At 41.7% G+C, this 13,201-nt stretch overlaps 1 protein-coding gene across 1 annotated transcript; it reads left to right on the top strand.

Annotated features, from left to right (window-relative positions):
- The first annotated feature begins 1,046 nt into the window (after positions 1-1,046).
- Positions 1,047-13,192, top strand: LOC134217798 (PHD finger protein 7-like). Its single transcript, XM_062696614.1, has 3 exons — positions 1,047-1,268; positions 11,681-12,065; positions 12,126-13,192. The coding sequence occupies exons 1-3, from the start codon at positions 1,122-1,124 to the stop codon at positions 13,079-13,081; spliced, it is 1,488 nt and encodes a 495-aa protein (XP_062552598.1). The 5' UTR covers positions 1,047-1,121; the 3' UTR covers positions 13,082-13,192.
- Positions 13,193-13,201: the final 9 nt, after the last annotated feature.

Below are 13,201 nucleotides of genomic sequence, written 5' to 3'. Positions count from 1 at the left end.
CTCAATAATGAATTATTGGCAGTGGCTGATTTCCTACTCGCCGCTGCCACATCCAGGCGCTATAGTATATGCGCAAAATAGCCAGCATGAGTTAACCGCCAGGAATTTGTATGGCGAAAGGCATCTAAAGCGGGATTTCTCAAAAGTAGGAACTTTTCACGAAAAAATATTTGGTACCGGTTATGAAGGATGGTGTCCGCTACTACGCCTACCAAATATTCTTTCGATTAAAGTGCTACTGGTGTCCGCTACTACGCCTACCAAATATTTTTTCGATCAAGCTGTTTAATGGGGGACCGACTGTTTACTTCGATGACATTTACTTCCAGGGTGCAGCAGCCGTAAAAAGTGTAGACAACAACCTTCCGTGCACCATGTTTACGGTACTCGTCACTGAGTGGCGATACCGGCGTTTCTATCTGTGTTGTTAAGCCTGCTACTCTATGTTCTGAGATTTTCACATTTTTCACCATGAGCTCATGGAAGAATGGTAGTTGGAAATCGATAAAATGTATGGGAAAATCAAGTATTTTGCAAATTTATGGAAAATGGTGGTGTTTTTGAAGAAAGTAGTAATAAGGAATGAAGTATGAGGTGAAAAGATTGTCTCCTGCACTTAGTTTTCACTGATTAGTAGTCTAATAGTGATGAAATTTAGATTTTACTACCATTGAAAAAACGCCATCTCTTGCATTAATCGTTTTGACTGGTACCTTATTTTGAGAAATCGAACCTTAGATGCCTTTCGCCATACTGATTTCAGAAAGTTAACTCCTAGTGTGCCGCTGTAAGCATGCTCAAAGCCGGCGATTCATTACCAAATAACCCTGCTCGCAGAGCAAGATTACTTTTGACAGATATCGAATCATTTTCCATCGATGTCCTATTGGAATTGCTGGGTAGCACCAGCCATTCTTATAACGGGGTGATTTTTTAATTTTCGAACTGTCACTTTTAAGTTTAATTCTCCAAATGAGACAGAACTTAAATTTGAAAAAAAAGGGCTAAGTAGGCGCAAAGGGGCGGGCTTCAGTTTCAAAACGTTTGGAACAAAACAAAAACTTGAAAAGGATCTGCGCTTTGTTTTGTTTAACTTTGACGACAGTGGTTGAGAGTGAAACATGGAATACGCCGAAGACTTGCTAGTGGACCAGGATCATCGGTATTCCGGATTGGATCGTATTTTATTCCTGTCATGTCGACGCTGTATGCGTTACTCGCCATTCTTGATCTATCTACCACCTGATGGGGCCTCAGTAGAAATGGCCGTAAGTATTAGGTATATAGACAATTTAATAACTGGTTATTCAAAGCATTTGAAGCAATTTGAACAGTATTTATCAAACTGAGTAGCGCATCCCACATCCCTATCAAGGAATTTACATATTGTACCTGTCTGTCTTCAGTGTCGAGTCAAATTCAAGACACCGAAGACGGCCTTACAGTTGAGGCCAGATTACGTATGTAAGGTTTACAATTTGGTGGAATTAAATAGAATAGTGAAAGAGCTTAAAATATCAGTATGAACATTTAGTTTAACCAAAGGAGGTTTTGCGCTCAATCCTAGGCTCTATCCTATTTAAAAATGTGGCATGGACAATATCACTTTCCTTGGTAAATCATTGATCTATGCTTTAGTTTATCTACCCTACCCAACTAACTCAACTTCAATCGTCTAAGACGAGTTTAGTACACTCCATTTATTTCACCAATGAATCGCCTGCTTTGGGCGTAATTACAGCGGCACACTAGGAGTTAACTTTCTGAAATCAGTATGGCGAAAGGCATCTAAGGTTCGATTTCTCAAAATTAAGCACCTTCATCGAAAAAATATTTGGTAGGCGTAGTAGCGGACACCTTCCTACATAACCGGTACCAAATAGTTTTTCATGAAAAGTTCCTAATTTTGAGAAAACCAGCGTTAGATGTCTTTCGCCATACAAATTTCTGGCGGTTAACTCTTGCTGGCTATTTTGTGCATATACTATAGCGCCTGGAAGTGGAAGCGGCGAGTAGCAAATCAGCTACTGCCAATAATTCATTGTGGTCGAAATACGTATCTGCAAAGATATCAAAATAATTGGTGGAATTAAATGGAGAGTACTAAACTCGTCTTAGACGGTTGAATACATTCCACTAAAAAGAGCTTAAAATATTTTTTCTAACTTAACTTGCTTTCCTGGAGGAGATCCAGAGGTATTCTCCGTCTCTAGTAGCAACAAAAACATTCCTGTCCTCATTTATGAACAAATATTACCGTTACAATTTATAATTATTAACATATCCATTATTGAGCTTCATTGGAAAAAAAATGAGCAAAATCCCTTCATATTCACTCAAATTTAACGATTTGCGATTCTTCCACCTCACCCGTAGGATTATACCTAGTTCAATCAATTAAGAAAAAACCCTAATTAATCCACCTAGCGGTGGAAAATAAAAAAAATGTATGTTGTTCATAACTTCCGTGCCCAATTTTCAATAGGAAACAATGGGATAGAAGTCTGCGTCGAATGCAACATGTTGCGAGAAAATCGGTTAAGGATAAGTGCCCGAAAAATTAGTGACACTTTTATACGCGATTATTCCGTAAAAAAAGTATTTTGGCCATAACTTCCGATACCATAGTCCGATCTGGCCAATTTTCAATAGGAAACAATGGGACAGAATTCTGCGTCGAATGCAAATGTTGCGAGCAAATCGGATAATGATAGGTGCTTAAAAAATGAGTGACACTTTTGCTACATTTTGGTACGTGGGTGCGCACAGACACACACACATACACACAGACATCACCACAATTCGTCGAACAGAGTCGATTGGTATATATTGTCGGGCCGCCACCAAACCGGACCGCGCGATTGAGCACTCGCGCTGCGACGCGAGTCGCGACAATTTGAAATATTGTCGGGCCGGCACCAAACCGGACCGCGCGATTGAGCACTCGCGCTGCGACGCGAGTCGCGACAATTTGAAATATTTCATTAGTAGTGCGCATCATGCACGCATGGATGTACTATCATGCGCACTAATCAGAAATGAGTTGCGACGTCTGATAACTGCAGATATTTCATTTTATTGAAAACAAATTTTCGATTTTCTACTATACACGGAATATTTCATTAGTAGTGCGCATAATGCACGCATGGATGTACTATCATGCGCACTAATCAGAAATGAGTTGCGACGTCTGATAACTGCAGATATTTCATTTTATTTAAAACAAATTTTCGATTTTCTACTATACACGGATTAACCCTATGGGTCTCCGGGCCTCCTATAAAAAGTTCATTTTTGCAACCATGCGTTTACCATTATTTTACATGCAATTGGGTTGTTTAGCTCAGAAAAGTATTGAGTTTTTTGCAGTTTAATATAAAGAGCATGCTTTTCTGATCTCCGACATATTTTTATTTTGTTTGTAAACCTTTTATTTACATTTTTATACAGCAAACAATAAGCCATTTTAATCGATAGAATGACACTAACATTCATAGAATGACATTTGGCCCATGCAGCATAAGAACAAATTTTTAGTCCCATATAAATTTAAAATGGAAATTAAAAATAGTTCCGGGGCTCCAAAAATTCTGAAAAATTGGGGTTAGGCTTAGTTTTTTATGCAGATTCAGAATATGTAAAAACATATATACCCCTAAACAACCCAATTGGGTCATTTTACACCACCATTCGGGCGTTTTGCTCCTGGCCTATTTTTAAAACATTTTTTAATGCGTTAGAAAGTCATGAAAACCTTATTGTTTTGAATAGGAGATCATTATAAACAGGGAGGGGAATGTTTGAAATTTCTTCTTACCATTCATTCTTCCATGCAATCACAGAAAAATTTGGAGTGTAATCTGGTGCTGAATGGAAGTTGGAAAATATTCCCAAGTGTTATTGCCCGTTGCATCAATTTTTAGACTCTGGCGCAACTTCGTTTTACTTCTAATTTTTAGCGTGCACACCGATACATTCAAACTATCCTCGTAATTGTTTTTTGTTGTTGTTATTTATGGAACACACATGCTTTTGTTTACTCAAATAAACAATAAACAGTGTCAATTCATTTGTGTGTGTGACACGGGAAAAATATTCACGCAAATAATTTTCGCGCAGGGGTCTAATAAGGCGGAATCTGCGCAATAAGTTATCGCGATGTTTAATTTATTGGTGATAAAATCACACTTTTTGACTGCGGACAAGAGTGCGGGTAGTGTTTTCGTTTGCATGCGGTGATTTCTCGCTTAACTTTTCAAAAGGTCCTAAGTAACATTTTTTTCATGATTTAATTTGAATAATGCAATCAACGTATTTCATGTCAATCTGTTGATTGCAATACTCAAATTAAATCATGAAAAAAATGTTACTTAGGACCTTTTGAAAAGTTAAGCGAGATTTGTAAAGTTTGAAGTGATTGTTGATCTGTTCCATATACTTTTTGCTTAATTGATAAAGGGCGGTTTTACACTGTTTTGGTTACCACGAGCGGTTACCACGTTGGATGAGAGATAGTGATGACGCAATGAAAATAAATACTAAGGTATGGAAATCCATATTTTGTGTGCATGCCATTTGTGTATGGCGAAAAAGCTTTCACTACTACATTCGAACGAGCTCCCATAAGAAGATTGGACAAATCAAGCATCCGAAAAATATTCAATTTGCAAAAAAGAGCTAACCACGGTGGAGGTTGGTACTCGGATTCTGATGGCTTTTCCGCAAACGTGACCTTCAAGTGGTCTTGTTGTGTAGGGGTTATCACGCCTATCTAGAGAGTAGGAGGTTAAGGGTGCGAGTCCCCTCCAAGACACAAATTTCATATCAATTTGTCCATTTCGAAACATGTGCACACAAACAAACACGCACAGCCAAAATATTTAACAAAAAAAAATATTTGATCAAATTGTTTCAAATCCTCATTTGCGCTATCATGATGAATTCGATAGCCTCAGAACCTCCGATTTCAATAAATTATTATTGAAAATAATTCATAATTCTTAAACATAATCTAAATGCGAATGCCTTAATTACAAAATAAACTAAACATTCACACGCAATTGGCGCTTTGATGTTGCACGAATCTCCACGGGAAACCATACGGAGAAGTTAACTCTTAAGTTAAAACTCTTCTCAAAAATTCTAAAAGCAATTTAATTAAAAAACGGTAAGCAGTATGGGGTTGGACCAGTGGCGTAGCCACGGGGGTGGTTTTGGGTACAAACCCCCCCCCAGAGACAAAATTTTTGGAAAAATTTTTTTTTTTTTTTTTTTAAAATGTTCAGACACTTTCGCCGGAGTCGAACTGCTGCTTTTGCTTCTGGGCAAGATTGAAATTCGACGAATCACGTTGAATACCTAAACTGAATAAGATTGATTAGATCGCTGCTAGTACCCAGTTATTCTTGTGAGGAGTAAACTCTCAGTGGATAGAAATACGTCTGGTTAGAATGAACGATCAAATGCGAATGATTTATTTTCTAAATATTAATGACAATAATTATTCTTACGCCTACTATGACCGTTTCCGTTTTCTCTACAACACTCCTCCTAAACGGCAACAGTCAGTCCAATCAACTTGACTAACTTCTCCAGTCTTGTGCTCCCCAACGGCTTCGTTAGTAGATCCGCCACCATGTCTTCGGATGGGCAGAACACGCACTTCATTTCTTGCTTCTTAACCAGATCTTTCGTAAAATGAATTTTCGTTGCGATATGTTTCATTTTCCTTGATAGCTTCTCCCTCTCCATGATCTTCAGGCAACTTTGGTTGTCCTCGTGGATGACTACATGCTGCTCGTCGTTCAGTTCTTGCAGTAGTAGCTTTAACCAAAGTGCTTCCTGTGCCGCCTCAGCAAGTGCGATGAATTCGGCTTCTGCTGTTGATAGTGCTACACATGTTTGCTTACGGCAAGCCCAGCTTACCGTTCCTCCGTTGACCTTGAACGTAAAACCGCTATGGGATTTTCGGTCGTCTCGATTTTCCGCCCAGTCGGCGTCAGAATAGCCGATGATGGTACCGGTCTCACCTTTCCTGCTTAGTCGTAGTCGATAGTCGGCTGTACCCTTGAGGTACCGTACAACACGTTTCAGCTCGGTCCAGTCATCTTGGGTGGGCCGATTCGTCTTCCTGCTCAAAATGGATACCGCAGTCGCAATGTCAAGTCGGGTGTTCACAGCTATGTACAACACTTTCCCGATAAGCTTCTGGTACTCGGTGTTGGTGTTCAGCGGCGTCCCGTTGCTCTCGCTCTTGATGTATCCAGGGTCCAACGGTGTTTTGGATGCTTTAGCGTCCGTCAATCCGCTTGATTCGACTAGCTCTCGAATGTACTTCTGTTGGGTCAGAAAGTAATCCCCGTGCTTATCTTTCTCTACTTCCATCCCTAGGTAATGACGAATATCACCCAGTTCGCTGATTCCGAAAGACCGCTTCAGCTTCTTCACGAGCGCTTCAATCATTGACGGATCATCGCTCACCACTACAAGATCGTCGACGTACACTAGTACGTAGCACCATTGCCCCTTCAACTTCTTCCGGTACAGGCAAGGATCGGATACACAGCGTTCGAATTGCTGTCGAATCAGTTCCTCATGTAGCTTCTGGTTCCACGCTCTTGCCGCTTGCTTCAGCCCGTACAAGCTTCGATTAAGTCGGCAGACTTTGCCTTCGCTTCCTCTTTGCACGAATCCACATGGTTGCGCATATATATCTCCTCCTCAAGATCGCCATTCAGGAATGCGGTGTTGACGTCGTACTGATTCAACTCACCTCTCTACTTTTCAGGAAGCACTTCGTACTGGGATCGTACAAGCGGTAGCCTTTCGTTTCCTCCTCAAATCCGGTCAATACACACGGTCTCGATTTTGGATCCCACTTCCGTCGTTTCTGCTTGGGTACTTGCACCATGGCCTTCGTTCCAAACACCCTGACGTGGGAAATGTCCGGTTTTTTACCGCTCCAGACCTCTTCAGGAGTCAATCCGTGACCGCGAGTGGGAGATCGGTTCATTATGTAAACCGCCGCTGCCGTTGCCTCAGCCCAGAAAGATTTCGGAAGGTTTGCTTCAAATAGCATGCACCGCGCACGCTCGGTAGTCGTCCTATTTGCACGCCATTTTGCTCGGGCGTGTAGTCGTTGGTTGTTTGGTGCCGTATTCCCATCTGCTTCAAGAAATTTTGAAATCCATTATTGATATACTCCTTACCATTATCTGTCCTCAGGATCTTGATCTTTCGTCCGCACTGGCGCTCTGCCTGCGCCTGGAATTCCTTGAATCGGCCGAGGACCTCTTCTTCAGATTTGGTCTTCAGGAAGTATACGAACATCCTACGTGAACGATCGTCAATGAACGTCACGTAATAACGGCTTCCAGATGGTGACTATACCTCCATTGGTCCCGCTACGTCTGAGTGAATCACTTCCAGCAATTCTTCAGCTCTTGAACCGCTTTTGCTGAATGCCGGGTATGTTTCCCCATCGGACACACCACGCAGTCGCTGTGCTTTTTGTTTGAAATTTGGATTCCGCACGCTATTCCATCGGCCAGTTTCTTCACGCTATTGTAGTTGAGGTGTCCCATCCGCTTGTGCCAGGTATCGATAGATGCACATGCGGAGCTCAACATTGCTTGGCCGGGTTTTCTTACCTGTGCTAGCTTGAACAACTCGTTCTCGATGATTCCGGTTGCCATCAGCTTACCTTCGGAGTTGAAGATTTCGCAGCCCGTCGATTGGAATATAATCTTGAAGCCTTTCTTCACAATCTGTACCACCGACAAAAGGTTTGTCGACAGATCCGGGATGAACTGCACGTCGTGAACAGGAATTCCATCTTGATCCTCGCGGCACACCGGATAAATAGTGGCTGTACCACGAGCTTCAATCTTCATCGTCTCCATGTTGGCAAAAAATACCCCGCTGGCGTTGCGCACGTCATCTAGCAGCTGCAGATCCCTCATCATGTGCTTAGTTGCACCCGAGTCCAGGTACCACTGGTCCGCATCCTGGCCCTGTATTGTCGACAGCACCGTGCAGAAGGCGTCAGCCTTTTTACTTCCTGGATTCTCCGGACAGAACTTCGCGATGTGGCCAAATTTTTTGCACTTCCTGCACTGCGGCCCTCTGGGCGGCGCCGATTTTTTTCTGTTTTTCTCGTTGCCATGGTGAGCTTGTGGTTTTGTTTGAAACTTACCCCTAGCAACGAACGAAGTTTTTTCACATGGCAACAGTTCTTCCTGCAGCAAAATCGTCTTGATGGAATCCCCCGTTATGGCCGTTCCGGAATTCTTCAGCGCCATGACCATTGGCTGATACCGCTCCGGTAGTCCAGCCAGCAGGAGAACCCCGACGAAACGTTCTAGAATCGGAAACCCAATTTCGTTCAGCTGATGGCACGTGGAAATCATCCTGTTTGCGTAGGCCTCCATAGTTCCGCAGGACTCCAGGTCGGTCCGAATCAGCTTGTAAAGCAATCCAACTTCTCGCGTCAACCCAGTCTCTTCAAACGCCGCGTTAAGCTTCGTTCAAGCCTCCAGAGCTGTCTTCGCGTCCCGAACGTGGTAATAGTTTGCTGGTTCCAGAAACAGGATAATCTTCCCTTTCGCTTTCTTGTCTTTCACGGGGTCCACCGCCGCAAACGATCCATCATCCAGCATTCTTCTTGGTCGACGGCTTCCCAAAGGTCTTCTACTTCAAGATAAGTTTGGACGGCACATTTCCAAGTGGTCCAATTTTCTCTGCCGACCAGCCGTTCGATTCCGGGATTCGAATTCGCCATTACTAACTACTAAAACTGGGACCCGTAAGCTCTTGTGAGGAGTAAACTCTCAGTGGATAGAAATACGTCTGGTTAGAATGAACGAACAAATGCGAATGATTTATTTTCTAAATATTAATGACAATAATTATTCTTACGCCTACTAGTTTGGCAGTTTGAAACTTTTGTATCGTCGTGCGGGGCTACTTTGGACATTTTAAAACAAGAACTATGATGTAAATTACTATCAAATAGCCATTATCACCACTTGGGTGTCTTGTTGATAGTTGATGATAACTTTCTGTTCAGTTCAATCAAAGGTAATTGCCTATTTCCGGGGATTAAACCACCCGACTTGGACGTTAATTTACAATGTTATGAAAACTCATATGTGAATATGTACGTTATGTGGAAGATATTGATTTGGAAAATGTATTGGAGGTAACCACTTTCCCTTCGATGGGACTCGAACCCATGACCCTACAGTACGCTAGACTGGTGCTTTAACCAACTAAGCTACGAAGGACCTCCGTCGGCCTTCGCAACCTAGCGGCTACTGAACGAGCTCGAGATTTCCAAATTGGACGCATAGTCAAATCACTCGCAATCCATTTATCAAGCCAATACTTCCACATGTGTATTGTACACGTCCACATTAGAGGAGCGTGAGTATTTAGAATGTCTGGCGGCTATACACATTCTTCATCAGCAACGGTACTGATCAAGTGAGGTTGTGTAAGCTATTTGCCAGTCGGTCGTCAAGCTCAGACCCGACCGCATTGCGTAGGCAAGAGCACGCAACTCAAGTTCAGTTCAATCAAAGGTAATTGCCTATTTCCGGGGATTAAACCACTGTTGTAAATTTGGTGTTTGTGTCATTTGAACTGAGCACATGTCTGTCTGTCCGTGTGTATCTATGTGTGTGCACAAAAGCTAAGAAAAACATTAGACAACTTTTCATATAGTAATACTTAACCGATTTTCTCGCGACAAGTTATATTCAAAAGAGGGCAAAACCTAGTTGATCACTATTGAATTTGATAAGGATCGACAGTTGCGTTGAAAAGTTATAAAGAAAATGGTACATCGAATCGAGCCATACAAGCACCATGTAAGGTCTTGACTAAATACGAGAAAGGCAGTATCACTACTCGGTGAATTAAGTTGGGTTTTTTTATAAAATCAAAAATCCAAAGTAGCCCCCGGGGCGAACTACGGTAATGATTCGACATTCTGTACTGTTCACTATCTTGCTATTACTCTGTAGTACTACTACTTAAAATAGCTAACAACCGAGTAATCGTTTCAACTTTTAAAAAAAATATCACGCGCTTTTTCATCACCGTTAATTAAGACGAATCTATGTGGAAGTATACTTCCATTAATTCTATTCACAAACTATGAATAAAATGAATAATCTACTTGTAGTGGGCATACATACTCATCTCCATTTTCTTCCACACATCGACAACACTATATACACCTGTGTTCAGAATAATAGCAGTGGAAGCCGTTTTTGTTTTGGAAATATCAGGAAAACAATTGAATGGAATGTTATCAATATCGATTAAGGTGCTGCGAGACATTATGTTAAATACAAACTGTGGAACATTTACATTGGCCAACCCTGGCAAAACCCTGATAAATCCACCTAGCGGTGATGGTGCCTTTCTCTTGCATTATAAAAATAGTATTTTGGCCATTACTCTTGAGCCCATAGTCCGATCTGGCCAATTTTCAATAGGAAACAATGGGAGAGTATTCTGCGTCGAATGCAACTTGTTGCAAGTAAATCGGTTAAGGATAAGTACCTTAAAAATGAGTGACATTTTTTTTGTGGTTGTTGCGCACAGACAGACACACACACACACACACATACACACAGACATCACCTCAATTCGTCGAGCTGAGTCGATCGGTATATAACACTATGGGTCTCCGGGCCTTCTATAAAAAGTTTGTTTTTGGAGCGATCATATAGCCTTTACGTATACTTAGTATACGAGAAAGGCAAAAAGTATTTTGGCCTTAACTTCCGATCCCATAGTCCGATCTGGCCAATTTTCAATAGGAAACAATGGGACAGGATTCTGCGTCGAATACAACTTGTTGCGAGCAAATCGGTTAAGGATAAATGCCTGAAAAATGAGTGACATTTTTTAATCAATTTTTCTATAAAAGAGGGGTATTTTGGCCATAACTTCCGATCCCATAGTCCGATCTGACCAATTTTCAATAGGAAACAATGGTAGAGTATCCTGCGTCGAATGCAACTTGTTGCGAGTAAATCGGTTAAGGATAAGTACCTAAAAAATGAGTGACATTTTTTTGGGTTGGTGCGCACAGACACACACACACACACACACACACACACACACACACACACACACACACACACACACACACACACACACACATACACACAGACATCACCTCAATTCGTCGAGCTGAGTCGATCGGTATATAACACTATGGGTCTCCGGGCCTTCTATAAAAAGTTTGTTTTTGGAGCGATCATATAGCCTTTACGTATACTTAGTATACGAGAAAGGCAAAACTGCTATTTTTTTTTGAACAATTTGACCTAGTGCGTAATTTTTGAACGCGTCATTCGAAAAAAATGATACTTAGTATGTGTAAATTTCAACATATTTGTAGTTCACTGCCAAAATTTCAACTCAATCGGTCATCGGGGTACATAGTTATAGCTTGTCAAAGTTGACCATTTTGTATGAAAAACGGCTTCCGCTGCTATTATTCTGAACACAGGTGTATGTGTTTGGCATAATGTTGTTCTGTGCAAAAACAACCAATCTGTTCATAAAAAGTAATAACTAACTTATTCTCTGAACAGTTAAAAATCTAGTTTTACCTGCTTCAAATTAAACCTAAATTCCTCTATTTATTTTTCTTTATTTTTAGATTGAATATGTCCTCTGCGCGGGATGTGTTCCGCCAGATTCAATGATTTCCGTTTCGAAGAGCTTGATCAATAAAGATTTCCTCCAGCTGATCAAGGGGTTCGAGTACTCGAATCCTTTCTTCCGACGGTATGCCCTAATATATCGAATACTTATCACCACCGATACTCGGCTGGAGATAGACTGCGACCAGTATAACAATCTTCCCATGTACGAGAAGCTGCTCAAACTACAGGAACAATTCCCCGCCGTTCATCTCTTACAGAACAGGCGCTTTTCGGGCCTTTCTGAAATATCTAATTTGATTGCCACTCGCAGCGACAAAATCCGTGAATACTACACCATTCAGATCAAACCGAAGCCTGTGGAGATCGTTATGTCTGAAGGTATATTTAGTGTTAATCCTGTTGAAATATCAAGTTAAGATTTCTTTTCAATACTTTCAGATTTAGAAGCTATTTCATCAGTAGAGAGCCTATCAAGCCCTTCGGTACCGGTCTTGAAACAAACCGCTCGCTTGAAGCTAGTGACTTCAGCAGAAAATGTTTCTTGCGACGTTTGTCGTCTGGCTATAGAGAATAACACAATCCAGTTTGGACCCTGCATTGAGAAGCTGCATAACAAGGAAACTTTCCGTTGCCACTATTTATGCCTCCTTTCCGGCACACACATCGTCCAGAGAGGAATCGACGCATCGGGAATATTTGGATTTCTAATCAACGATGTGAAACAATCTTTTCAAAAGTATCGCAACAATGTTTGCTACTGCTGTGAACAACTGTCGGCTCCGATCGAATGCAATGCTGCAGACTGTAAGCGTTACTTCCACTACATTTGCGGTTACCGAAAGGGCTGCCTAACGCAGTTTACTGGTGATTATACCTCGTACTGCCACGAACACTTGCCCATTGACAGTAGCTTGCAACCCGAAGCCGAAACAGAATGCTCAATCTGTTGGGACAAACTGCCACCCTTCAATCCCGTATCTTGTGTTCCCACGTTTTGTGAGCCGGAAAATTCGACGATAGATCAGCAAATGGAAGTGAACTGGTTCCACCGTGAATGTCTTCAGAAGTATGCCTACGAAGCTGGATATTATTTCAAGTGTCCGATTTGTCACGATAAGCAAACCTTCCCGAACCATGTCAAAACGCACGGAATTTTCGTTCCCATGAGAGATGCCAGCTGGGAGTTGGACAAAACCTATTTCAAAGATCTGCACGGATGCAAGTGTTCGGCAGAAAACTGCAAAATTTTGGACAACCAACTAAACACCGGTCAGATGGTTGGCTGCAAAGCCTGTGGAGGCGAAACGCTGCACTTGATATGCGCCGAAATCAGTGACCCCAACGATTACGTTTGCTCCAAGTGTATGGATGCCACCTTCATTAAGCTGTTGTAGGGCGGGTTTGCTCCGCTTATCATGCGAAATGTTTTGAACTGACTTTTGTGTTACAGGATCTATCACATTAATAAAATTCTTGTCTGCTATTGATGACAGAGACATGCAGTACGACTAGTG

This window comes from Armigeres subalbatus, chromosome 2, assembly GCF_024139115.2.
Source record: "Armigeres subalbatus isolate Guangzhou_Male chromosome 2, GZ_Asu_2, whole genome shotgun sequence".
NCBI lineage: Eukaryota > Metazoa > Arthropoda > Insecta > Diptera > Culicidae > Armigeres > Armigeres subalbatus.
The sequence above is the reverse complement of the archived record's forward strand: the minus strand, read 5'-3'. Positions and strand labels throughout refer to the sequence as shown.

What these genes read in the sequence shown, in the direction of transcription:
- LOC134217798 (XM_062696614.1), top strand. Translation starts at nt 1,122, where the DNA reads ATGGAATACGCCGAAGACTTGCTAGTGGACCAGGATCATCGGTATTCC. An exon ending in GGGCCTCAGTAGAAATGGCC is followed by an intron (nt 1,269 to 11,680) that starts GTAAGTATTAGG and finishes CTTTATTTTTAG; the next exon opens with ATTGAATATGTCCTCTGCGC. An exon ending in GGAGATCGTTATGTCTGAAG is followed by an intron (nt 12,066 to 12,125) that starts GTATATTTAGTG and finishes CAATACTTTCAG; the next exon opens with ATTTAGAAGCTATTTCATCA.